This window comes from Scophthalmus maximus, chromosome 14 (assembly GCF_022379125.1).
Source record: "Scophthalmus maximus strain ysfricsl-2021 chromosome 14, ASM2237912v1, whole genome shotgun sequence".
Taxonomy (NCBI): Eukaryota; Metazoa; Chordata; class Actinopteri; order Pleuronectiformes; family Scophthalmidae; genus Scophthalmus; species Scophthalmus maximus.
In genome coordinates, this window is record NC_061528.1 from 1,537,501 (window position 1) to 1,564,561 (window position 27,061).

Consider the following 27,061-nt stretch of genomic DNA (forward strand, 5'->3'; position numbering starts at 1 on the left):
GCCAAAATCTATTTCCACACAAACTATTTTTCAGTTGATGTAGAAGACAAACCAATAACGGCTACATGTGTTATTCATGTTTTGATCCCTGGCGTGCGTGCGTGCGTGCGTGCGTGCGTGCGTGCGTGTGTGTGTGTGTGTGTGCGTGCGTGCGTGTGTGTGTGTGTGTGTGTGTGTGTGTGTGTGTGTGTGTGTGTGTGTGTGTGTGTGTGTGTGTGTGTGTGTGTGTGTGTGTGTGTGTGCACGTGCGTGCTCTTAGCTGCTCTGTGAATCCTGGAGAGTGGGTCACTGAAACCGATCACCTGATTGGATTAGCAGAGATAAGATGTCAGCACCTTTTCTGACCTCTGCTCCAAAAACACTGTGGCCTCTGTTGTTTTCCCCTTTTAGCCGCTCTGCTGATCGAGTCTGAGGATTCTTTGTCCGTTCACTCCTCAATACTTGAATTCACTCCCAAACACAACAGCTGCTCCTGCTCACTTCCTGTATCTCCCCCTCAGAAGGACCCGTTGTTCCCAACTGGAGGAAAACAAACGCGAAAGTTAAGACAATCTGATAGGAAATGATTTTATAATGTTTCCTGTAAATTAATCAATATTAAAAACAGAAGACAATCAATTTTTGTTAAGCCCATAACAAGAGATTTCCTATGGGCACATCTTTCCACACAGGCATGAATCAGAGGTTCTCAAAATTAAAAATGATTTGTCAGAATGACTGCGAATCAAATAATACACCACATAACTGCCTAATGCTTCTATGTATGAAAGTGAAACTCTGTTTCCTCCCAAACTGTTTCGTGAGAGTCGTCCACAGGTGGAGGAGGAGGTGGAGGAGGAGGGGGGAGGTGGAGGAGGTGGAGGTGGAGGATGAGGAGGAGGTGGAGGAGGAGGAGGAGGTGGAGGTGGAGGATGAGGAGGAGGAGGAGGAGGTGGAGGAGGAGGAGGAGGAGGGGGGGAGGAGGTGGAGGAGGTGGAGGTGGAGGATGAGGAGGAGGAGGAGGAGGAGGAGGAGGAGGGGGGGGGAGGAGTTGGAGGAGGAGGTGGAGGAGGTGGAGGTGGAGGATGAGGAGGAGGAGGAGGTGGAGGAGGAGGAGGGGGGGAGGAGGAGGAGGTGGAGGATGAGGAGGAGGAGGAGGAGGAGGAGGGGGGGAGGAGGAGGAGTTGGAGGAGGAGGAGGAGGAGGAGGAGGAAGAGGTGGGGGGTGGAGGAGGAGGGGGGGAGGAGGAGGAGGTGGAGGTGGAGGAGGAGGTGGAGGAGGAGGAGGTTGAGGTGGAGGAGGAGGTGGGGGGGACGAGGAGGAGGAGGAGGAGGTGGAGGAGGAGGGGGGAGGACGAGGAGGAGGAGGAGGAGGGGGAGGGTCGCGAGGTCGCGAGGTCACTGCTCACACTGGGGGATTAGAGGAGATGCTTATCTGTAGCGAGGGGGGAGCAAGGCACCGGGGACGGGTCGGCCACATGTACAGCTGGAGAGATTTGAACCCCCGAGCTCTGCTGAAGCATGTGAGCCGTGTTTTTATCTTCCACGTCTCAATTAGTCGCTAAAAAAACATCCAAGTTACGCAAAATAGCCGAATAGCAACTTGTGATGACGGTTGTCGCGGGCAACGTGTCCTCTTTCCTCCGTCGTTTTGATAGACGTCAGTTGACCTTTCTGGTACTTGCCTGAGACTCGTCTCTCCCCTCTGACCTGGTCTTTGACCTCTCTCTGATATATTACAGTTTGAAAGAGTTACGTTATCTTAACATGATTAATGTGGAGCATTGAGCACTAACCCCATGAGCATCTCCTGACCAGTCGAAGCCCCGGGGCTCAGCACATCCAGCCCTACGAGCTGAAGACAGAGTCCAGGTTTGGACAACGACCACCTCATCCCCCCTTTTAGATCCTCCTTGTTCTGGTCTCTAATCGTTTGTTTTGGTGCAGAAACACGGGAATAATGGAAGGAAAGGCTTATGGACGTGGTGCGTCTCCCTGTTGCACTCTGTGTTCAGAAGAGAGGGAGAAAAAAAAAAACCCGAGTTAATTGCATTTTTTACAGAGCGTCTCAAGTGGAGGCGGTTTAATGAGGTGAGGCCGCTCGCCTCGCTGAGCATCGCAACTGTTCCTAATTGTGATCTCAAATATGCTCGTAATCCCCTGATTTGACGGCAGCAGAGGCTTCGGGGAGGCATTAAGGTGAAGGGCAGCGAGCGAGGGACAGACAGACAATTAGCGCGGAGGAAAACATGTCAACAGGTACGGCGGCTTAAGGCATTTCATGCCCACGCCAAGTGAAAATGAGCGGTTATTAGAAGTCTGGAACGCCTCGTTGCAAAGGGTTTACGTTATTTCATCGAGCCCGAGTGAGGTCGAGGTCGTTTTCTGTTTCCGCGCTTGATGTCCTCTTCCTTTCCTCAGAGCCGCGGTGGCTCACAGCCTCCGTACCGCTGTTCCCTCATCACACAGAGCTGTTGAGTCAATAGCTGTGTTGTCACTATCAGCAGCGTTTATCCTCATGCCAATGAACCTGCTGTTACACTATGAAATACTGTAACGCAAGGTGATCATAGAAAAACTACAGGTTTCTAATGAAATCAAGGGGCGTGACCCAAGGAGGAACTCCTTCTATTTGAGATAAACGGGTGGATTGAATGAAAAACAAAGATGACCCTACGTCAACGTGACGAGATATGGCGTCAGCCTTGGCGGAGGCATCAGTCGTACCTGTTCCTAGTCCATTTGGAGTCCTTGTGTGCAGCTTGTGTCCGTGCAGCGTAACGGCCACGTGGACCAAAGCAAACGGGAGAGTTCATGGACGCGAACCCTCACGTACTGCCACAGTAGGTTTACAGTGACAGGGATCACACTCTTTCTGTAACTGACCTTCCACAGTTAGTTCCATTTTCTCTCCCTCTCCAGTTCTCAAACCTCAGCAAACGCCATGAGGATGTCGACAACACGGCGTCCATCAGGTCACCTCTGACAAATGCCTCTGTGGGCGTTTCCAACGCATTTGATGAAAGACCCAAAAAAGAAAAAAGCAGCCTGTGTGATAGATGATGGGCGCCAAAGTTCTGTGGTTCAGCTTCTCGGGTTTTTTTTGAAAGCTTCGGGCAGCGTTGGAGCTTTGGCCTCTGTGTTCACATGGCCGCTATCTGTCCCGAGCTGTCAGTCTCAAAATGAGAGATGACCGACGGCACCGGACAGCTTCAATATGTATCCGCTGCGCCCACGGCAACATCAGGCCTCAGGCTCACGGCGCGGTACGAGCGAGGACTGGGAATGTGTTTCTGGGATGTTTGTAAAAACAACACGAATGTCCTCTGTCTCCACGCAGAATGAAGAACAAGCTCTGGTACTTTGAGTTCGGCACCACTGAGACCATATCGGCCACCTGCAAGAAGCTGAACGAGTGCATAGAGGTCGAGGTGAGTCTCGTCGACACCGCGGACACGGGTGGACGTTGTGTTGCTGAGGAAAATATCCATAAATACTCACGATGTACAGTACAGTATCGGATGAAAGAGGAAACGTCTTGTGAACACTTCCTGTCAACAAGTTTGCTTTGCTGTCTTTTCTCTCCCGCTGACAGACGTTCAAAGTTCTGTATGTCTTCTCATGTTTTTCTAAAAGATGTGGCAGAAAATTTGTAGCGTTTGCCATATTTCTGAGGCGAGCTATTCATAGCACGTCATCAGATTAACGCTCCATAAAGTCACTGATTGCCTCGTTCTGTCGTGCGTCGCTGCGTTATCTGTCTGTTTGACACGAGTTGCTATTTGTGTCGTGACCGAGTGGAGAAGGAGAAGGATTGACAGGAAGTGAGCGAGGAAGTTGGACACTGACTTTAGACGTGAGCAGGTAGAACAACCCTATTACTCTTAGACAGAAACATGAATGACGTCATTATTCATGTGAGTAATATTCCTGGTTCACAAAGGCCTGAAAAGTGTAAATAACACATCTCGTAGTTACCGATCATTTTGTCCAATGAGTCAATGAGGAGTTCTATTAGATTATTAAAGGTTAAGCAGGATGTTCCTCTTAAAAACAACACGTTTTGGTCTTCTTGTGGAGCCGTGAAACATTTCTGTAACTACAGAAGAAGAAGTGATCCGAGCACAGCTGTGATGTCGTGCGTCTCCGCTCGTTCATCTGTGTGCTTGCGGCTGTTCCCATGTGCACGTGCGTATGTTTGCAGTATGTATCATACTCGAGGTGTCGCATAGTGTTTCACAAAAACACTCCACTCCTCCGTGGTTTATGTGCACATCGTGGTCCAGCAGCATCTCTGTGTTTGCTGTGACTCAGCTCTCCTCACACTGAGTCACAGCAGTGTGCGTGTGTGTGTGTGTGTGTGTGCGTGCGTGCGTGCGTGCGTGCGTGCGTGCGTGTCGTTGAGTTATTTCTTAGAATCCAAATGAGGCTATTGACACAATGTAATTCAGAGATAGGCCAGGAGTGGCAGATGGTGTTGCTTTATATCTGTAAATTAGTTTTATACACCAACGTGTAGATATCAGCCAACTTACTGTGTTTTTTTATGGCTGTTCATAAAGACGGAGCTGCACACTTGGCTTCCGTACAAGTAATGCATCAGGACGGAATAAATCTTGAAGTCATAAACAAACCAGCGCTGCACAAAGAAAAGGCTCCTGGTGTGGAGCACTTTTACTCTGATGCAGCAACGCTGCAACGCTGCAGCCTGTTCTCCAAACCTTTGACTACGTCATCTTACGTAAACGGTGCATGTACATCTTGCGTTAATTATACTGCTTTCAATAAAACACACAAGAGAACCCTTCATCCCAAACGTCAATAAACCCTCCCGTACTGTCTCCTCTCCTGACTTTCCGCGCAGTGCGACGGCATCATCTTGGACCTCAGCAACACCTCCCTGGAGGGCATCGCCGTGCTCAACATTCCCAGCATGCACGGCGGCTCCCACCTGTGGGGCGAGACCAAGAAGAGGCGGAACTACAACCGCATGAGCAAGAAGGCTCCTGAGCGGATGCCGGCCTGCACCGTCACGGACGCCAAAGAGCTCAAGTTTTGCGTGCAAGGTGAGTCGGTGCGGGACGAGTAGAACGCGCTGTGGAGTCATGATTTGAATCATTCAAATATATGCAGGGTTTCCGTGTACGAATCAGAGACTCACTCATCTACAGTCAAAAGTCATTATGAGTGAAAACCCTGCGGAGAAGTCGATCTACAGACACGTTAATGGAACGACCTGAATAAATGAGCGGGCAAACACAACCAATGCAGATGCTTCCACACAAGGTGCTGTGAAGCAGCTGACGTCATGGTCACAGGAAGAGGGCTCCTTGTTGGCTCGTGTGTTGCAGGAGCACCTGGTGTTTCAATGGGAATCTGCTTTTAGATCTATGGTAAAAGAAACAGGATCGGAATCAGCAACCTGGGAACGAGGGGAACCGTCATCCTGGCGAAAGCCACTTAGCGTTGGGATTCTTCCTTTGACGCTTGTCGTCAGATTCGTATGAAACTTCGCTTTGTGTTTGGTGTGAACACATTTCTCCCCGATTGGCCGCTGGATCATTTATATCTATTTGCGAAAAAACAAAGCCCAGATGACGTCCGCCCGCTCCCTGGCGGACGTCAGCGGCGTCGGAGGATCTCGACGCGTCACGCAAATATTTCGTTAGAGTTCACAAATGACGCGTTTGCGTCGCGTTTCGTGTGAAACGCACCTAAAGAGGGACGTGTCACTGCACATCAACACGAGTGATTGACAGTGATCACCTTCATCCTGATGGGACTGGTCTCTTCCAGGACCTCGTGTCCTGACCCAGCTGCGACCGACTGGCTCCATCCAGTTTATTCGGAGGTCTAATAGTGATTCTCAAGATGAATCTCATGACCCCTCAGATTTGACCTGGGACCTGTGAGCATCATATTTAACAAGTGAGCGTTCTGTCGACACCTTGAAACCACCTCCAGGTACAGAGACAGTCGGGATGGGAGTATTGAGTGATCGAGCGAGCACATGCAATGTGGCCTTTAATCTATTGAAGCAGCAGGTGGCAGAGTGGATAAAGACCTTTTTCCAGCCGAGAAGTGTTCAATGTCTCAGTCGGCTGCAAGTGTGAAAGAAAAAGCGATTATTGAGAGAGAAGGAGCTGGCGGGAGTCAGACGTTGAACAGTCTGGTGCTTTGTGCTGTTCTCTACTCGTCCCTGGGGACAGGAAGTGCTGGCAGGTCTGGTATCTTCAGGACAATGATAACCGCCGAACATCTGTTTCAGATGAGAGCCTTGAAATGACCTCCAGATGTTGGAGAGGAGACGGTGAGCAGATAAATGAAGAGGCTGTGTGTCAGATACTGAGCTTGTCCAGTGCTCAGATCCGTATGTGTGTAAATGTAGCGAGGCTCAGTGGGGCAATCACCGTACCGCCTCTTTAATAATATAATATTTGTGTAATAACATTAATAATGTTCAGTCATGTGATATTAAATCCAGATTAGATCATCTCTTTACTGTTCTCTAAAAAGCAAAATTGTCCTAAGAACTTTAAAGATAAAGAAAGTTAAGGTTCCTGATAATGAAAAGGTTGTTGTCACCAGAGGAGAGCAACCTTCCACTGGATGTAGTTTCTGAAAAGGCGTAAATACAAAAACCCAGACGACAGCAAGTTTGTATTTCCATTAAGGTTTTGTCTGTTTACATCTGTGATGTGATGAATCATTCATTTAATATACTCTACAGGGTGTGTATGTTTTTCATCTTTCAAGTCCAAAGTTACTGTGGTGAGAGTTCCAATCAGTCAAACAAACAAAAACACATTGACATGTAAAAGTTGATCCATATTTATAATGTGTTACTTTTTTAAAAACAGCTGATTCCACCTGTGCAACTTGTAGTCACACACATGGTCCACACGTCACCCGGCTCTCGCCAAGGTTTCTTCTTAATTTGACCCCCGATCCCGTCTCGTCAGCGTCGCTCCGTCTCTGCTGGACTGAACCTTGTTTCCATGGAGACCTCGGGGCTTTGCTGTGGCAGAGACGTGGAGAGGAGAAAGACGCAGGAGGCGGACGACGCGGTGGAAAAGAAATAAGACTGCAGGAATGACGGCGACGACTCATCACAACGAGAACCCGTGCGTTTGTAGCGTTAGAAGAAGATGTGAACCCGACCTCCGTCACCATGGTAACACAAAACTCAACTGATTAGGTTGAGCAAAAAAAGATCGGTGCTCGGCTTGACACGAGCACATCTTTGAGTTTCGAGGCCCTTCGTCGCCATGGCTACTATAATACACACAGGCGGAACAGTCATGGGTACATGAAACAACGTCCTTGGGTTTTGTCGACCCGTCCGTCCGTTGAGTCGACAAAACATCCGGACCACCCACCATTTCCTGATTCCAACAAACACTCAACATTCACTGTGTCTACTGTACATGCATGACAATGAATGTTCCACTAATATTTCCTGTTTACGTTCAGCCGTGCAAACTCAGATTAATGTAAAACGTCGCCGTGACGTTCGTCCAGCACGAATCCGAATACCGGTCGATATCCACGTCTTTCCACAGAGTTTAAAAATATGATTCTACTTCCATCCAGAAATGAGGCCTCTTCTTTTGGGAATAGTTTCTTTCTCAGATCTGCAAACTGTTGTCCGGTTGCTTTTGTGTATGACACACGGAGCTCCCCCTCGACAAGAAGTGGTGTTTTGCAAACTGCTGTAAAAAGCTCAAATTCAAATCCAGAAGAATGAAGCCAGATTCTGAATTTCCAAACCAAATGTGCCGTTTACATCTCCTGTGTCCCAGTCCTGATATTTACATTCTAAATAACGGTGGAATATCGATAAACTGACTGATTCTAATAGTTTAGAACGTTGCTACATGTTGGAAGGTGTGTTATGGAATGTTTTGCTCTCCAAAGATTCGTTCCCTCGGGATTTAACCCTTATTAAATTAGCTTCTCCTGCTAATGCTATTTGGAAAACAGGACTCGGAGAGACGAGTGCTCCAGTTTCAGTTGTGCCAGGTCTGCATCTGTGTGTGTGTGTGTGTGTGTGTGTGTGTGTGTGTGTGTGTGTGTGTGTGTGTGTGTGTGTGTGTGTGTGTGTGTGTGTGTGTGTGTGTGTGTGTGTGTGTGTGTCTGTGTGTGTGTGTCTGTGTGTGTGTGCATGTTTATCACACAACTAATTGTTTGTGGCAGTTTGTTTCTCTGGCACAATGAACTAAAGCTTTTAAATCCATTTGCGGCAGATAATGCAATGATCCAGGTTTACCCAGAGAGAGAGGGAGAGAGTGAAGGAGCCTCGGGCTCCTCTGACCTCAGCGCCGAAGCTTCGCTCCTCTGAGTCGCTGTGGCTCTGCTCTGCTTTTCGTTCTGCACGGACACAAATGACAACTGACACGGACGCACCGAGTCAATTTCAACTTCTAACTCTAATAGAATCACTAGTGTCAGTGCAGTTTAAACATGACATCCTCTACCTGATGTAAAACACTGAGCAGTCCATGTCTATTCACCCTGCACCACACTGTCTGTCCAAAGCAACTCACAATAACCGGTTTTCTTTTATTTCCTGTGTCGGTCATATCAGAGGAGGGCAGGTCGCAATAAGGGAATCGAACCCTCAACCTTCTAACCTTTAAAAGAGGGGGGTCCCCATGCAGTATGGAAACGTGTGTGTGTGTGTGTGTGTGTGTGCGTGTGTGTGTGCGTGCGTGGGTCACAAAAACATTAACATTTATAAAATGTTGAAATCATTGCTTCTTCAGTAATGTAGTTGTAAACAGATGTGTGTTTATTAATGTTCAGTATTTTCTATTCATCATCTGTTTTCTGATCACCCACCAGCCAGTAATAGTTGTAGACTGATGCGCTGATTAACACTAATATCTCACTACGTCATAGTGTTCTATTCGTGCAGTCGTGGAGACATTTAAAAGACGTCGCCCCGTCGTTTCAGGGGTTCCTTTGGGGGAAGCTCACCACCGACTCTGTCGGATAAATGGAATTAAACATCTCCAAAGATACAACGCGCCATGAAAATTCCGCCTCAGGTCAAGTACCACCCCCCTGCTGTAATATCAAGCGGCGGCGATAAAATACGAGCCAAGTAAAAATCTTTTAACATCAAACTCATCCGTATGGAGGGAAGCAGCCGACCCGCCGCAATGAAACGCAGCAGCGAGTCGTCAGTCAGAGGAAACCACAGCGAGGGAACGAGGCCGCCGACAGGAACAGGATTGTCAGCCCCGTCCCACCACCCTGCTCCTACTCTACTTTTATCTCTGGACCATCGCGCCCCTCCCATGTTTATTTCCTCCCTGCTCCTGGATCAGATTTCCTCCTCTTCCTCTGGTGGATGTCGCTGGAGAGGATGCACACAGGCAATTATCACTATTAAATCACCCGCAAATGGTCATAACACTGTTTTTGACCGCGTTAAAATTAAATAAAATTTGATAATTTGTATGATGCTATAAAAACAGGGTGAAACGTCCTGATTGGCAGCTGAGTCTTGACTCGCGATTGGTCGAGTGCGTGTACCAAACCATCACTACTGCGCAGACTCCAGATGACGTCACCAGAGACGTGTCGGCCATCTTTATATACAGCCATTAAGTAACAAGCCTGTTTAAATTCCAGTAATTATAATTGAAGTCAACTTTATTTATTATATTTTTAAAATAAATAGTTACTTTGCTTTTGGCGTTACAGAAACTCTCGACACACGGAAAATAAATAATCGCTTTGCTGCAGTCGTGTTCTTCATGAAGCGAACCAGTGGCTAGCAGGCCAGTTATACGAACACACAGCATGTACGCAGACGACACTGTCTTATATTCCTCTTCTAGAAATAAAACCAGCTGCTTCTCTGCATTTGTACAGTGCATGCTCCTTTGAGAACATGTCCAGACAACAATGAAATTATCTCTCCATCTAACCCCCAAAAATGTTTTTATCTGGTGGAGAGATTGAAGACCGTCCACTCCTTGTCCCTGTGTGAAGTTATAAAGTCAACAGTGGCGTGTTGAGCTACTGTAGCAGCGTAGCTCAGTAAACCCCTACAAACCGCGGATGGTCTTTATTTGCAAAGTGCTTTTGTCAGGACTCGTTACTCGTCCTGACCGGTGGTTGGTGAAGTCCATGTTTTATTGAGTTTCAAACAAGTTGCATAAGAACTGGCAGGACATTTAGAAACCTGCCACCTCAGGTTCCTTGTGTCCGCCCCTTCGTGACTCAGTTGTTTCCCTGCTTGTCCGACGCTCCGTGCACCTCCCTCCACCCGTTACACCCCCCTCCCCTCGCATCACCCCCCCCTCCTCCCAAGGCCCCACAAACCCCCTGCCCACCCTCCAATGTGACACCAATGAGGAGGTTATTTATAGTGCAATCACACACAGAGTCTTTCATATTGTTTTCGTCTCATACAACAGAAAACAGGCGCCTGTAAATATTTTGATTCACCCTCCACCACCACCTTCACCCCCCCCTTCCACCACCACCTTCACCCCCCCCACCACCACCTTCACCCCCCCTCCACCCCTCCACCCCTCCACTACCACCTTCACCCCCCCTCCACCACCACCTCCACCCCTTCCACCACCACCTTCACCCCCCCCACCACCACCTTCACCCCCCCTCCACCACCTCCACCCCTCCACTACCACCTTCACCCCCCCTCCACCACCTTCACCCCTCCACCACCACCTTCATCCCCCCTCTACCACCTTCAGCCCCCCCCCCCCCCCTCCTCCTCCACCACCCCCCTCCTCCTCCACCCCCCCCCTGCGAGGCTGTACATAGAGTCCTGGTCTGAGGCCGCTGACACATTTACTCAGTTAATGAATGGCAGCTCGTCAAGAGGCCGGTCACTTACTAACCGGATGGGAATGGAAAACGATGACAGGAGCATTATTCTTTAATCATCTTCATATGTTTCGTTCCCACGATTGTTTCCTCCCATCTGGAGAAAACACAACAAAATCATATTCCGAGTTCCGAGCTGGAGTTGGCATGTGGAGCCTGGGGCATTTCTTTTTTTTCCTTTTTTGGTACTGTATCATAGTAACACAGTGTTCTTTGTCAAAGGGCCAAGTGCTCTCCCCCGTAACTTCACCTCCGTTGTGAGCTGCAGTTCCTCTTGACCATCTGCCACGACTCTTACCACCCTGCGACAATAACAGGCCGGCTTTTTGGGGAGGGAGGAGGAAGAGTGGGCGGAGGAAGGATGCACAAATATGCCTGCTGATAATTATAGCCCCGACACCTCGAGCTGATGCACAATGAGAAGCTGCAGCTTTGTTCCTCGGGGAGATTCATAATTCATCTTTCAGTTTCTAATTGAAGCGTTTGTTATAAATAACTCAGCACTGAATTTTAAACTGAAGGATTAAAGATAACTTTTATTAGAGAGTCAACTATTGTCATCCTCCTGGAGCTCCGTCGTCAGGCTCGTCTCACTGTGTATTCAGGGTGAGCACAAACAACAATGACTGAACTAACTATTACATTTCTTGTCCATTTATCAGCCAGTTATTAGTGAAATAGTGAAAAGATATTGATCCCAGTCAATAAAGTTCTTGTTCTGTCTCGACCAACAGTCCAGAACCTCAGTGAGAAGGAAGATATCGTTGCATTCGAGAAGCTGACAACAGCATTTTTTCCTCAAACTTACAATGAATCAATTGTTAAAGTAATTGATTCTTGTTTATAATCATTAAACCAGGTATTTGTGGCAATTATATCTGAATGGGTTTGAGACTACAGTCAGAAATACAACCAACTTTAATCTTTGATTTATTTCCATCTCACTTTTGATCATTTTTGTTTCACACTTTGATATAAATGTGTATTTTCATCTTTATTTGTTATATATAGTATATTGGTGTATGTCTGTGTTATGGAAACTGAGCCTGTGTCACGTGTTTACAAGTCACCAAAAAGTACAGTTGCAGCGGTCAAACTTTCCAATAGATTTCACTTTAGTTCAGATTAAATTATTATTTTTCAAAGTCTGTCTCCAGCAAAAGAATCTTTCCGTCCTTTTCTCCCGAGCTCCGCAAATAAAATCTGCTACAAAACAAAAACCCCGTCCCTCCCTGAAGCACAACTCAAGTGTTCCATAACCACTGAGCCAGAGGAAATTAAAATGAATACAAAGATTCTTCCCTCGTGTCGTCGCAGGCAGGACGGTGGAGTTTACACAACAAACAGTCGCCCGTCCTGCTGAGCTCTCGGGCACAAGGTGCTTTCGCCTGAATGTGACCGATGAGGTCGTCTTTGTCTTCTGCTGACACGAGACCTCGGCTCAGCTTCTTCTTCATGAGACGTTTTATCAAAAGACACTTTTTCTCCACACATGAGAACCACTTGACCCCTAATCTTCTGTTGAGGGTTGTTCTGGGAAATAGATGGCATGTCATTCAATAGATCCAGGATTTCAAGGATAAGAGATGAGATGAGTTAAGGTATGAGAAAATAGATGAGATGAGATGAGATAATAGATGTGATGAGATAATAGATGTGATGAGATAATAGATGTGATGAGATAATAGATGAGATGAGATAAGAGATGAGATGAGTTAAGGTATGAGAAAATAGATGAGATGAGATGAGATAATAGATGAGATGAGATGAGATAAGATAATAGATGAGATGAGATGAGATAATAGATGAGATGAGATAATAGATGAGATGAGATGAGATAAGAGATGAGATGAGATAATAGATGAGATGAGATAATAGATGAGATGTGATGAGATAATAGATGAGATGAGATGAGATGTGATGAGATAATAGATGAGATGAGATAAGAGATGAGATGAGATGAGATAATAGATGAGATGAGATGAGATGTGATGAGATAATAGATGAGATGAGATAATAGATGAGATGAGATGAGATAATAGATGAGATGTGATGAGATAATAGATGAGATGAGATAATAGATGAGATGAGATGAGATAATAGATGAGATGAGATGAGATAATAGATGAGATGTGATGAGATAATAGATGAGATGAGATAATAGATGAGATGAGATAATAGATGAGATGAGATGAGATAATAGATGAGATGTGATGAGATAATAGATGAGATTAGATAATAGATGAGATGAGATAATAGATGAGATGAGATAATAGATGAGATGAGATAATAGATGAGATGAGCTAATAGAGGAGATGAGATAATAGATGAGATTAGATGAGATGAGATAATAGATGAGATGAGATGAGATAATAGATGAGATGTGATGAGATAATAGATGAGATGAGATAATAGATGAGATGAGATGAGATAATAGATGAGATGAGATGAGATAATAGATGAGATGAGATAATAGATGAGATGAGTTAAGGTATGAGATAATAGATGAGATGAGATGAGATAATAGATGAGAAGAGATAATAGATGAGATGAGATAATAGATGAGATGAGATAATAGATGCGATGAGATAATAGATGAGATGAGATAATAGATGAGATGAGATAATAGATGCGATGAGATAATAGATGAGATAAGAGATGAGATGTGATGAGATAATAGATGAGATGAGATAATAGATGAGATAATAGATGAGATGAGATGAGATAATAGATGAGATGAGTTAAGGTATGAGATAATAGATGAGATGAGATAATAGATGAGATGAGATAATAGATGCGATGAGATAATAGATGAGATAAGAGATGAGATGTGATGAGATAATAGATGAGATGAGATAATAGATGAGATAATAGATGAGATGAGATGAGATAATAGATGAGATGAGTTAAGGTATGAGATAATAGATGAGATGAGATAATAGATGAGATGAGTTAAGGTATGAGATAATAGATGAGATGAGATGAGATAATAGATGAGATGAGATGAGATAATAGATGAGATGAGTTAAGGTATGAGATAATAGATGAGATGAGATGAGATAATAGATGAGATGAGTTAAGGTATGAGATAATAGATGAGATGAGATAATAGATGAGATGAGTTAAGGTATGAGATAATAGATGAGATGAGATAATAGATGAGATGAGATGAGATAATAGATGAGATGAGTTAAGGTATGAGATAATAGATGAGATGAGATGAGATAATAGATGAGACTTTATTAATCCCACATCGGAAAAGTTCACTTGTTACAGCAGCAGCAAGAGTCAAAGGCGTCAAGGAACAGAAGAGAAGGAAAATCATGAATAAACGCTTATATACACAATATAATAATGTTTTACATACAGGCAGGAAATGATGAGATAGTTTGAGAACAGAGATAATGAGGATGATATAAGTAAATGAATAAAAGCACATTGTAGATATCTTGTCCTCCAATAAAAATTCTGAATATACAAATATCAGTTTAACGAGGCGAGGCAACTTTATTTGTATAGAGTACAGTAAATTATTAACAATATGCAATTAAAGTGCAAAGTACAGACAAGATGTTCACAATATTAAAACAGAAGAAAGAATCTGTATATATATATAAAATATAATAAAATGACAGTGGAAGGGAATGAGAACAGTTATAAGATATCAACAAATAAATAAACAGTAAAAAGAAATGAGTGTTAAAAAGGTATTGAGAAATATTCACTACATTCTAAGCGTGTTGTCGTTAGATAATAATAAATTCTCCAGTTTTCCTCTGCACCGCAGACAAAGTAGTGCAGCGCAGGCGGCCTAAGCGCCTCTCGCTCGGTGAAGCAATGCCATCCCGTCCCAGAATGCACCGCGGCCCGCGTTACGCAAGAGGCTGTTCTATTCTATTCTTAGCTCTACCTCGCTGAGGACGAACAGCGGCGGTTGCCTGAGAGTCAGAAAAGCGCAGGGATCTGATGAGGTGGGAAACCGGCGCAGTGGGCTCCTCGCTCTGCCATCAGGCTCCCACGCGGGGCAGGACGCCCTGCCCATATTTGGTGCAGGGAGGAAGTCGGGGTGGAGGGGGCGGGAGAGCGAAGGAGGCAGGGGGGTGATGTACTTGATATTACAAGAAGAAAAAGAAACGTACAGTGTGAATTGTGCTGCTTTAAAAGTCCTCACATAGGACCAGTGAGCACATCTTCACATCCAGCCTCTGGTTTTCCCTCCGTCATGTGTCGCGTCCGTCGTGTCGCCTCGATCACGAGTCTCTTCCTCTCTTTGACCTGATTGCTGCCCGATCCCATCTCGATTATTTCCTGGAAAGCTCTGCAGAGACAGAAACATGCAGGACACGGGAGGAAAAGCCCGCGGCTGACGCACGACAACGCTCATGTGAGCAGATCGCGGCGGCTTCCATGTAGGACACGGAGATCAAGGCCTTTAGTCTTTATTTATTTATTTAGATTCATTTCTGGAATTCTGTAAATCTACGCCGGAACACGGTGGGAATTAATTCTACATTCCACATTTGACAGATGGATTCCAGTGTTTAGTTTTATCCACGGAGGATTATCACCTGACTGCATGTTCATCGTCCGGGTTCCTTGTTCTTCTCTCATACAGATAAATGAAAGAACATATTTTTCTATGTTTTTTCCGTGGTGGAGACCAAAATCAGAGCTTCATCTGGGGAACTTTTCAAAAGAATATTCATGCTCTTTTCCCTCGATGTCATTCACTCAAACTTCAGTTCAACGTATAAAACAATAACACTGTCAAATAAAATCAAGCTTGAAACATTCTTTATGTTAACGCCCACACTTCTCCTGTAATGAAGAAGAGAGGAGGAGCTCACGGACTCTGAGCTGAGTCATTTCAAAGTGTTGGTTCTTCACTTGAAGTCTGAAATACTGAAGACAGCCGGTGACTCGCAGCCACAGAGTTGTTCTCTCGTAGTTGTTGTTGCCTCACATGCAGACACGCACAAGAAGCCTCCGATGACCTCGCTTTCATCCCCAGTCGTTTGTCCAAGTTGCATCATTAGTGTGTCAGAAACTGTGTCACGTTGGTTGAATACCTTTGTTCTTCATCACCTCCTCTGAACCTGAAGGGCCGTGAGTCATCGTGAGCCTCGAAACACAACACTGAACTGTTCAGGCTCGGAACCAGGCAGACAGACAGAGAGATGGACAGACAGGCAGAGAGACAGACAGAGAGAGAGAGAGACAGGCAGAGAGACAGACAGACAGAGAGACAGACAGAGAGACAGGCAGACAGAGAGACAGAGAGAGAGGCAGAGAGACAGGCAGACAGAGAGAGAGACAGACAGAGAGACAGGCAGGCAGAGAGACAGACAGACAGAGAGACAGGCAGGCAGAGAGACAGACAGACAGAGAGAGAGAGAGAGAGACAGGCAGACAGAGAGACAGAGAGAGAGGCAGAGAGACAGGCAGACAGAGAGAGAGACAGACAGAGAGACAGGCAGGCAGAGAGACAGACAGACAGACAGAGAGACAGGCAGACAGACAGAGAGATGGACAGACAGGCAGAGAGACAGACAGAGAGAGAGAGAGAGACAGGCAGAGAGACAGGCAGACAGAGAGACAGGCAGACAGAGAGAGAGACAGGCAGACAGACAGACAGACAGACAGACAGACAGACAGGCAGACAGACAGACAGACAGACAGAGAGACAGACAGAGAGATGGACAGACAGACTGACAGACAGACAGACAGACAGAGAGAGAGACAGACAGACAGAGAGAGAGATGGACAGACAGACAGACAGACAGAGAGGCAGAGAGACAGACAGGCAGAGAGACAGACAGGCAGACAGACAGACAGACAGACAGACAGAGAGACAGACAGGCAGACAGAGAGAGAGACAGAGAGGCATACAGAGAGACAGACAGAGAGACAGACAGAGTGGCAGGCAGACAGACAGAGAGACAGACAGACAGACAGAGAGACGGACAGACAGACTGACAGACGGACAGACAGACAGACAGACAGACAGACAGACAGGCAGGGAGACAGAGAGACGGACAGACAGAGAGACAGACAGGCAGGGAGACAGACAGACAGACAGACAGACAGACAGACAGGCAGACAGACAGGCAGACAGGCAGCGCTGCCCGTCGCAGCTTGTCTGGGGGCGTGGCGGTGGACCGGGACCCTCGGGGGACGGTTTGACCGGTTCTCTCTCAAATATTCCTTCTCTTTCTGCTGCTGATGCACAACAGGATCGTCTGCAGCCGCCAGTCAATCAAGTAGATTCTTCACATTCATCTAGATTCTCTGTGGGAACATGATATCACGAGAAACTTTCATCTTTGCGGTTCAGATCTTCACTGTTCTGTTTTTTGTTTCCACTGCCTCCAAAATCACTTATCGCACAAGAGATTCACATCCAGAAGTAGAAATTCCCTCCCTTTGAAATGCTTCCACAACAGATCACTCCCTACTTGAATATCACGGTGCGTCGTGTTTTCCGTGCTGGACACATGCTGATTATTATTAATACAAATGGGGATTTGTAACTGAACCTGCCGCGTCTCCCTGTGATTCACTGTCTCCGACTCAAGCTCTCTCCGTAACCCTTCTCCATCTCCAGACTTCAGCGACCAGCTGCTGGAGGTCGTGGGCCTGGAGGGGGCGATCGAGATGGGACAGATCTACACCGGACTGAAGAGCGCCGGACGCCGACTGGCTCAGTGCACCAGCGTCACCATCAGGTCAGGGCGTCCCGCCTCTTCATCCCTTCACCGTCGTTGTCTCTTCCCTCTGCTCAACCACCTGGAAACTGCACAATATGAATCCACCTCCATTCGACACACGCGTGATCAAAAATGTATTTCCTTCTGAGTGTTCTTGTGCAGTCGAAGGATAAAATCCCTGCAGCGTCCAAACAATAACACGCATGTACCTGTTCAATTATACATTTGGTCTTCGTGCTTTTACTAAGTGGAGCAGAGAACTGACGCACGCTCGCAGGATGAGAGACGACCTGTGAAGGACATTAGAAGAAAAACATGGATTCACGAAACAAAACAAAAAATAAAATCGTCTCATATCTCCTAGATACAAAGCTTCTGGATTTCAGCTGCTGTTGTCTGTTAGAATGACGACCAGCGGTTTGATATGAATTAATCTTAAAATGGTTTTAAGCTCACTTTGTTTTAGATCATTCATTGTTGAAAGGCAAAGCTGAATTATTCATACTCCACATTTCCAAGTAAACCTATCTATCATTTTGAAAATGTCATTTTAAAATAAAGAGAAAATTCAAAGTGCTTTACAGAGGCAAAAAGAACATTGGAACAAAATAAAAGAATTAAAAAAAACATTGTGACAGAATAAAATGAGACGTTCAATAATATGAAGAAGTAAGACTTAATATGTAAGATCAAAATAAAATGCAAGTACAGTAGAAATGTGCAGTTACGGTGCAGTAATGAGAATGCGACAAAGGAAATGATGCACAGCAGAGATTTTAGTTTAGACTTGAAGGAGCCGAGTGTTGGGACACGAGGACGAGCACAGATTCACGTCGGCAGCCAGAATCACACACACACGCAAAAATATAAATATCCTTATCTACAACAAACCTCCATCTTTCCTCAAACTTAACCAAAGTGCTTTTGTTGCCTTAATGTGTGGATGTGAACCTCGGCCTCAGAAACTGTGTCGTCTCTGAATCAACGGTTAAGAACGTCCGACTGCTCCGTGGACACATTCTACACTTTACACACTTTGTCTTTATCGTTCAGATGTTTTTATTTGCTGTTGCGAGACTCGGCCCATTGATGGAGTCGCTGCAGCCGAGAAGTGACAAGTTTACAAGTTGCTCTCTCTCCCACTTGGTCGGTGAAAAAAAGAAGAAAAAACTGAGCCTCACATTTTCCTGGAGCTGAAGTCAGAGAGCATTCATCACACTCATTCTCCCATACAGTGTTTCTGCAGCCCTAAACCAACTGTGTGTGTGTGTGTGTGTGTGTGTGTGTGTGTGTGTGTGTGTGTACAGTGGATCTGTGAGTTTAAAGAGTGGGGGCCTGTCTGGGTTTGGGTCTCGTGGGAACAAAGGGTGCCCTGTCCTGGGACAATGTGTGTGTGTGTGTGTGTGTGTGTGTGTGTGTGTGTGTGTGTGTGTGTGTGTGTGTGTGTGTGTGTGAACAGGCCTCTCGTGCCTCTGAGGTGTGTGTGATCTGACCTTCACGACCTCCGACCCCACCCTGATCCTCTCTCTCTCTCTGCAGGACGTCCCGGCGGCTGCCCATGCAGATTGATGGCGAGCCCTGGATGCAGCCCCCCTGCACGGTGAGACTGAACATACACTTCTACTGTATGTGGAGACTTTTGTTTTGCCTCCCAGGTTTCAGGACAGTTGTAGCTCGGGACGCACTGATATGAAAATTGTTCGCCGAAACTGAAAATGATGGAACACTTGGCCGAATGCCGAATGCGTTTTCCACAGTTTTTCATTTATTTCTCCAAAATATTTTTTTTTCTTAATTTAAATTTTTTTTTTTAATATTTATTTGTTAATTTAAATTTTTTATATTTATTTAAAATTTTTATATTTATTTAGTTAATATACATTTTTTATAAAATAATTTAGTTAATTTAAATTTTTATACTTATTTTCGTAATTTTTTTTATTTTTTTTATTTAGTTCATTTTTATGCGTCACTCTCTGACATTTTAAAATGCTTCCACACTGCCGACATGTTTGCAGCACGCAAATCCTTCCACCGGTCGCTATTTGATCGCGTCATGTGCTTTTTTTTGCTATTTCAGCCGAATCATTTCGGTTGCCGAACATTCGCCGCGTCCCTAGTTTTAGCGAAACACAACATCTGGTCCTTGAGGCGCCACAGTGGGTTTGGTCGTTCAGGGCAGCAGCTCCTGGCTCTCTTAAGTCGTCAGCAGGACGGGTGGTGTCAGAGACGTGACCCTGCAAACACCAGCCAGACCAGGACCTGCACCTGGACCTGGACCTGCACCTGGACCTGGACCTGCACCTGCACCTGCACCTGCACCTGGACCTGCACCTGGACCTGGACCTGGACCTGCACCTGGACCTGCACCTGGACCTGCACCTGGACCTGGACCTGGACCTGGACCTGGCAGGTTTAGGGAGTTTAGGGCTCTGCTGCGTCGCCAGTCAGGAGACAGACGTCAGCTAGTGCCACTGCTCCAGTGAGTCGGACTCGCAGGAGAACTGGTGTCCAACCACCTGTAAACACGTGTCAATCTGGATCCTAACACTGATGAACTCCACCATGTGTCCGACTCAGCTTTCATCCTGCCTTGTCCTCGTTTCCCTGCTCTTTTGTTCACCGTCCTCCGCTGCAACCCCCCCCCCCCCCAGCCTCAACCTCCTACACCATCAGCCTGCCTATGTTTTTCAAATCAAATCTGTTTTTGTTTAATTATCTGTATTTATTCATCCTTCTTGAACCATTTTTCATTTTGTCGTATCAAACCTTGGCGGGGGCAGAGGATCGGAAGCCTTCTGTTCTGTTCTGTGGTTTTTCTACACAAGGTCGCAGAGACTGGTTTCATAACAGTCAGGAAGCGATGACCTGGATTTTTTCTGTAAGAATATGTAATAACTGTCATCATCCTGATTTCTGATTCTTGCAGATCCGGATCACACACAAGAACCAGGTCCCCATCTTACTGGGGCCGCCTCAGAAGACGCCCTTCTTCTTCTTCAAGAGACGCAACCAGAGCCGCGACTAGGACCCAAAACACACACACGAACCCCCAACACACACACACACGCACACAATACAGTACACACACACACACACACACACACACACACACACACACTGACAAGTGGAACATTCCTGACGTCTGGATGCCGACAGACAATTCATTCCCAAAGGACTCTGCGGGCGACAGCCTTCGAACTGACAGGACTCTCTCGGTACGACGTACCGACCTTCGACCTGTGACCATCCTCCTCCAGGCCTCAGGGTCCCAGTCATGGATTTTAATCTCACTCGCCACAGTCCAAGCAGCCCCCAGATTAAAAGAATTAGCCATACACCAGTGCTGCACTGCCTGCTACTGTACACACGACTGTGGTGCTGGGTTTCCCTCGCGTCACGAGGAGGCGACGGACGGGGTGAAGCGACGCAGGTCGTACGACGAAACTCCAAACACAGTACAAAGAGACGGAGCTTCAGTGCAGAGCGATGTGGCTGTTCACGAGTAAACAGAGTGAAAACCCACCTGTATGAATAATGCAACAGTGGTTCCTTGTAAGGGCGCTCGCACATGGGGCGTCCCGGCACAGCGACGAGGGCGACGGGGGAGGGGCCTCATCCATTATTGACTCGTTCAGTTTGTGGGCCGACGGCAGTGGAGCGTGACAGTCGTGGTCTGGACTGGGTGGAAACACACAGGGACGGGGTTTCAGCCCCCTGGCGTCACTGGCCTACAGAGAAAGACAAAATGCTCTAAACAATATTTACAGACTGTAGATGATCCGGCTCTGGACTGCAGGCGCCTGTCAGTTATGGACATATATAAATGTATTTTACTTCTTAAACTGATTTGTCCTCTGAGGTTGCACCAACTCGCCGGGACACTTGTCGGGGGTTGAAATAAATCCCGGGTGCACACGAGCCGGGGGGGGGGGTACCAGAGCATTGACAGGCGACCTAAATTTACCCCTCTCCTCCAGTGAAACCTTACGCCTGATTACCACCGTGTCAGACATCGAGTCACAATGTCAAGTGCGCTGTCGCTGGTGCACGCCCCCCCCCCCCCCCCCCCCCCCCCCCCCCCCACAGGAGCAGAACTTGTGTTTCCATCACAGAATGTGGAGCATGTGTCATTTTATAAGGAATGGATCCATGTTACTGTCCCCGCAAAACATATTCTGCAGTATGTGTGCAGACAAGAGTATATGTATATTTCTGGAAAATAAGAGTAGCTCACATATTCTGTACTCAGAGTTGAGTTTGTTTTTTTTGTTATACTTTTAATATACCTTTGTTATTATTGTAGAGGGGTTCAGATCAGTATTCTTCAGCGTGCGGAGCCGCAGTCGCTCTCTGACGACAGTTCTCCACTTCTGTCCGACTCACATCCGTGTGGAGCCAGGAGCAGCTGGACCCGGAGGAAGTCTCTTGAATACCTGAGACTCTGAGGTCGAACTGAAGAGGCCTCTTGGTGTGACAAGAACATCTTGTCAATGCCCGTTCACGCTGGAGCGTTTAGTTTCGTCTGAGTGAAACTACTTTAAAGACCATGTGTCGTGGTTCACGTCCCGTCGGGGATTTTCACCCGTATCGGAGGAATTTACCGATACTGCAGTCGGCACATCTCGTCATTTCGTCAATCACAATAACACTAGAGCTCGGAAAATTCACTGAAAATCAGAGTCACGCGTGATGGTGTTGAAGCTCGGATGAACTGTGCGTGTGATGTGAAGTGGACGTTAGTGGACAACTGTCCTGCATCCTGCTGCTGAGCTCTGCACATTGATGCTGCCGGGCAGATTGAGACTGAGCTCCGCTGACGGGGTCGGGCTGCGACGCCTTCACACCCTGGTTCCCTTTAAAGTCCCACGAGTCCTGTCCTCTCACGGCCGGGACGACGGGACGCATCAGACGAAGATAAACACACGTCATATCCTCCGTCGTGGACACACCCGCTGGTAGAACAGAGTGCATGTTTACAGTAGCTCTACACTTCTTGAACCGAGGGTTTGAGAGTGTGTGTATTTGTTCTGACGTTCCCTCACATCGCCGCATGCCCCAACAGTGAGGACGAGACCAATCACACATATTCATGCTTAACGATTCATATCTCAGACATTTCTTTGTTGTGGATTTTACTTTTTTATTTTATTTTATTTTGCAGGGGGGGGGGGGGGGGGGGGGGGGGCAGGTCGCATGTTTAAGAAAAAGCAGAAGAGATGCTGTGTTGTTTAAAAAAAAAAGACGGAATTCCCACATGAAGTTTTTCCAACATTGCAAAATCAATCTGAAGATTTAATGTCGGATCAAAGGGCAGCAACATGAAGGACACACACACACACACACACACACACACACACGCACACACGCACACACGCACACCCGCACTCTCTCACACACACACACACACGCACACACACACATTCTCACACACACACACACACACACACACACATGCACACACGCACACTCTCACACACACACACACACACACTCTCACACACACACACACACACACACACACACACACACACGCACACACGCACACACGCACACCCGCACTCTCTCACACACACACACACACGCACACACACACACACACACGCACGCACGCACACCCGCACACTCTCACACACACACACACACGCACACACGCACACACACACACACACATGCACACACGCACACACACACACTCTCACACACACACACACACACACACACTAACTCACACACACGCACACACACGCAAGCACGCACAAACACACACACACACACACTCTCTCACACACACACACACACACACGCACACTCACACACACACACACACACACTCACACACACACACACACTCACACACACTCTCTCAAACACACACACACACACACGTCTGAGGGAATTTCCGATTTGTGTCACCGCAGCTCGTGTCTGTTCTCGCCCTTTAAACGAATCGATGCCTTAACACAGACGAGACGCTCAGCTCACACAGGACGACCGAGGAAATCAGAATGATAAATATTTGCAGCGACAGTTACAGTTGGGATCTTTAGGCACTATAATGTATTTGAACTGATTTGCTCTAAACGCAGCGTCAGTGTCAGTTGAAGAATCACTGATCAACTGAAGTTCGTTAGAGAACTGAGGTTTAGGTTTTAATCTCCGTCCGTCTTCATCTGCATATTGAAGCAAGTTGTCTTTTACGATAAGGAAACAAAAACCAAAGCCAACGATGTGTGACTCACATTGATTTGATATAATCTCCTGAAATCCTTATTTCCTTGAATCAGCTGAGCAAACAGTTTGAACTGTTCCGTGTGCAGTCACGGTGTGGAAACACTTGTCAAGTTGAATAAAGTCAGAGAGAAGAAAAGTGAAATGTCACCAGACTTTTTATTCTGTTTTCATCCTTCTCAACCATTTCACTGAACTCAGACATCCAGAGCCGAGCTCTCAATTCTGTTCTCCTCCTCCCAGCAGGTCGGACATGTCTTGTGTTTCTGAGCAGGAGCTCTCAGTGAAAGACAAATCATAGTATTATCAGAGATACAGTTGTCGCTGCCTCTTCAGCGGACGGAGAAAAGTCCTCGTCACTCAAACCTGCTGACGGTTCATAAAGTGTCACATCTCTTGTCACGTGACATGTTGAGACCAAACTGGAAACATCTCCGAGGGACATCACGTCCAACACAAGATGGAATACGTCACCGGGTGAAAGAAGTGAATCCGGAGACGGAACCGGCTGCCCCTCAGAACAAGTTCAACATATTATCATTTCCATGTGAGGGAAAGTTTGAGGGAGAATGTTGGACGAGAAGGTCGATATCTAGATGACGGGCGTCTGTCAGAGCCAATCAAACGTTTCCTCTACATGTCCCATGTTACATTCATCAATCAATCAACTCATCACATCCCCCCCCCCCCCCGTCCCACCTCTGAGGCAAAGAACCGGTGGGATCCGGTTCTCGTCCCGGGACTGAGGAGCGGTATCGAGTGACATCAGAGGCCCGACCGCGTGTCGATACGTTAAAAATCATCAAACCGTAGAAGTCGGGTCACGAATCAGATGTCGCGCCTCAAATCACTGCAGCTTCAGGGGATGAAAACAAAGATACTGTACATGACCAAGAGGATGATCTGGTTAATGAACTGTGTGATCTGGGGGGGGGGCTCTCAGCCCACTGAGGGTCAAGGGCAGAACGACCCTCGTGTTGTCCAGGACCTGATTGGAGGGAAGAGGTCGACGAATCAATGTGTCTCTTCTGTACGCCCCCCCCTACGTGGGCTGCGTGCGTGACTCTGATTGGCTCGTGGACGTGCGTCTGACGCCGGCGCGTCGCTAAATCCGTCAGGGAGTCTTTCCTTTGCGGTTCTTTCTCCGCGACAGCTCGCCGCCTCAACTTCCTGTGATTGGTCCGAAAGTCCGAAACCATCCAAGAGATGTTTTCACTCTTCACTACTGACGAACTGAACCTTTTTATCTTTCATAAAGAAAATGTCTGCTCGGTCAACTAACACAGTGACACACTGACAGCAGACACTCTACTCTCCTTGTGATAAGTCTTCATGTGACATGATCAGGATGTGTCTGTGTGTCGCCGGATAAAGACACAGACCTCATCACTGTTTATCTTCACCGATTAAGACGCGAGTCACCGACGACTTCGGCAGCTCAGATCCAGACCTGGAGGAAACGTCAGTGAACAAACGATGCGACGACGACGGCGTGAAGACGCCCGTGTGTTTGTTTGCCCACTGGACTCCAGTTCATGTCCACAACTACAGAAGTCACCAGAGTAAACTTAACAAAGATCAATGCTGGAGGGGAAAAACTGTATTTTGATCCTTTACTTAAATAGGAAATAGCAGAACTATACTTTAAGAATACTAAGTATAAGTATCAAAGTATTTTTCGCTGAATGTCCGATGGAAAGTCTCAACAGTTGAAGAGTTCCTCCTGCAGAAGAAGGACTCTGGATCCACGTGTTGTTGCAGAGGAGCTGGAGCTTCTTTCCCACTGACTCTATCCTTCTCCTGACACTGTTCAGGGAAACGTCGTCGTTCAAAGGAATTCCTGGATCTTATCAGTTCATCTGGATCCAGAGTTTCACTGGGATCTTCTCCGGATCATTCCTAACCCCTCGGCAACAACTCCTGCAAATGCGTTTGGTGGTTGCTGTTTAGTTTTTTGCAGTAATCCCTCTGACCCCTCACGTGGCCCCCAGGCCTTTGTGCCTCTGGGGAGGTTGGGCCTCGACCAGCAGGCGGACCGCGACAGAAGACGCTGGAGACATTCTCTTCATCACCATTTGGGTTTAGAAACCTTCATTCGTCCCAGAAAGACCTGCAGGACTCTGGGCCTCCGCCGATTCGTGTCGTGCCGAAGCAGCAGAGACACGCGGGGATGAAAGAGGAAAAAGTCAGAGAAAGACGGAGCGTTGAGTGAAGAGCGCGAGCGAGAGGAGAAAGAGAAAGAGCGAGAATAAAAGGAAGCGTGGTTACGCAACGCGGAGCCTCAGAAGCGTCTGCCTGTGGCGAGGCCTGTGGAGCCCGGCTGCTAAGATAACAAGGCAGGAATTATCTTCCAAAGTGCTATTAATAGCGGGCGAGTCCCATCTTGTCCCTCAGCGAGCGAGCGTCCTGCGCCCGGAGCCACGACTTTCCCTTTTTAAACCCCGTTTGAAATGTGCATTTTTGACAAAACCTGCGAGCCGAGACCGACTCGGGGGTTTTCACAGTGAAGGAGTCTCGCTCTCACCCGCTGGTGACCAGACCAAAGGTCAAAGGTCACTGACGGGACGAAGAGAAGATGAGTGGAGTTGAATGGTCCAGTCACTAACTCGTCTGGAGGACGGTCGGTTGTTTGTGCTGAGCTGAGGTTCAAAGTTCTTTTCCTTGAAAGACGCAGTCGACAAAACAAAGTCTGTCCCGGAGCTTTCAGTCATTGATGAACCTTTGAATCAAAGTCTGTTTGAAAATGAACAAAAAGAAAAAGTCCCGCTCCTCGTCTCGTCTCCGGGCCACGTTCGTCCGTTGCCACAGACGCAACATATCCAACTCGTTGTGCATAATGCAGCCGTGTGAATCTGTGGATTATTCTCCTAAAAACCAATACATGCAAAAAATATTCCTCCATGTTATCATAATTAGTTTTCAGTTTTAGTTTTTTTACGTTTTGGACCTTTAAGTTTAAATTGATGCAAAAAAAATTGTTGTTGTAGTTTTTCTCACTCTATGGGACTATACAAATAAAATATGATTGATTGATTGATTGATTGGTGCTAATACCTGTTTTTTCAAAATAAGTATTTGAATATAATTTGTGACTTTTATACAATAAAAGTGAGTATTTTTATTACTTAAAAGGGCAGTAGGCGATTTTAATATTTAATATATTAAATATATATAATATATATATATAACAACAGTGAGTATTTACACACTGTTTTATTACTTAAAGGGGCAGCAGGCGATTTTAATATATATAAAATCTATATGTAAAATATATGTATATAT

At 46.6% G+C, this 27,061-nt stretch overlaps 1 protein-coding gene across 7 annotated transcripts in view; it reads left to right on the forward strand.

Moving 5' to 3' along the window:
- The window catches only part of LOC118282680 (diacylglycerol kinase beta), a 68,381-nt gene extending 45,643 nt beyond the window's left edge, over window positions 1-22,738 (forward strand). For 6 of the 7 annotated variants that reach the window (XM_035603969.2, XM_035603973.2, XM_047337492.1 and 3 more), the window contains 5 exons: window positions 3,319-3,409; window positions 4,843-5,044; window positions 17,446-17,566; window positions 19,088-19,148; window positions 20,478-22,738. In XM_035603969.2, coding sequence (XP_035459862.2) covers window positions 3,319-3,409; window positions 4,843-5,044; window positions 17,446-17,566; window positions 19,088-19,148; window positions 20,478-20,576 — 574 coding nt within the window. In that variant the 3' untranslated portion in view covers window positions 20,577-22,738. Of the gene's footprint in view, window positions 1-3,318; window positions 3,410-4,842; window positions 5,045-17,445; window positions 17,567-18,601; window positions 18,898-19,087; window positions 19,149-20,477 lie in introns of those variants that run through there. The other variant, XM_035603972.2, reaches the window with a different exon arrangement.
- The last annotated feature ends 4,323 nt before the right edge of the window (window positions 22,739-27,061 follow it).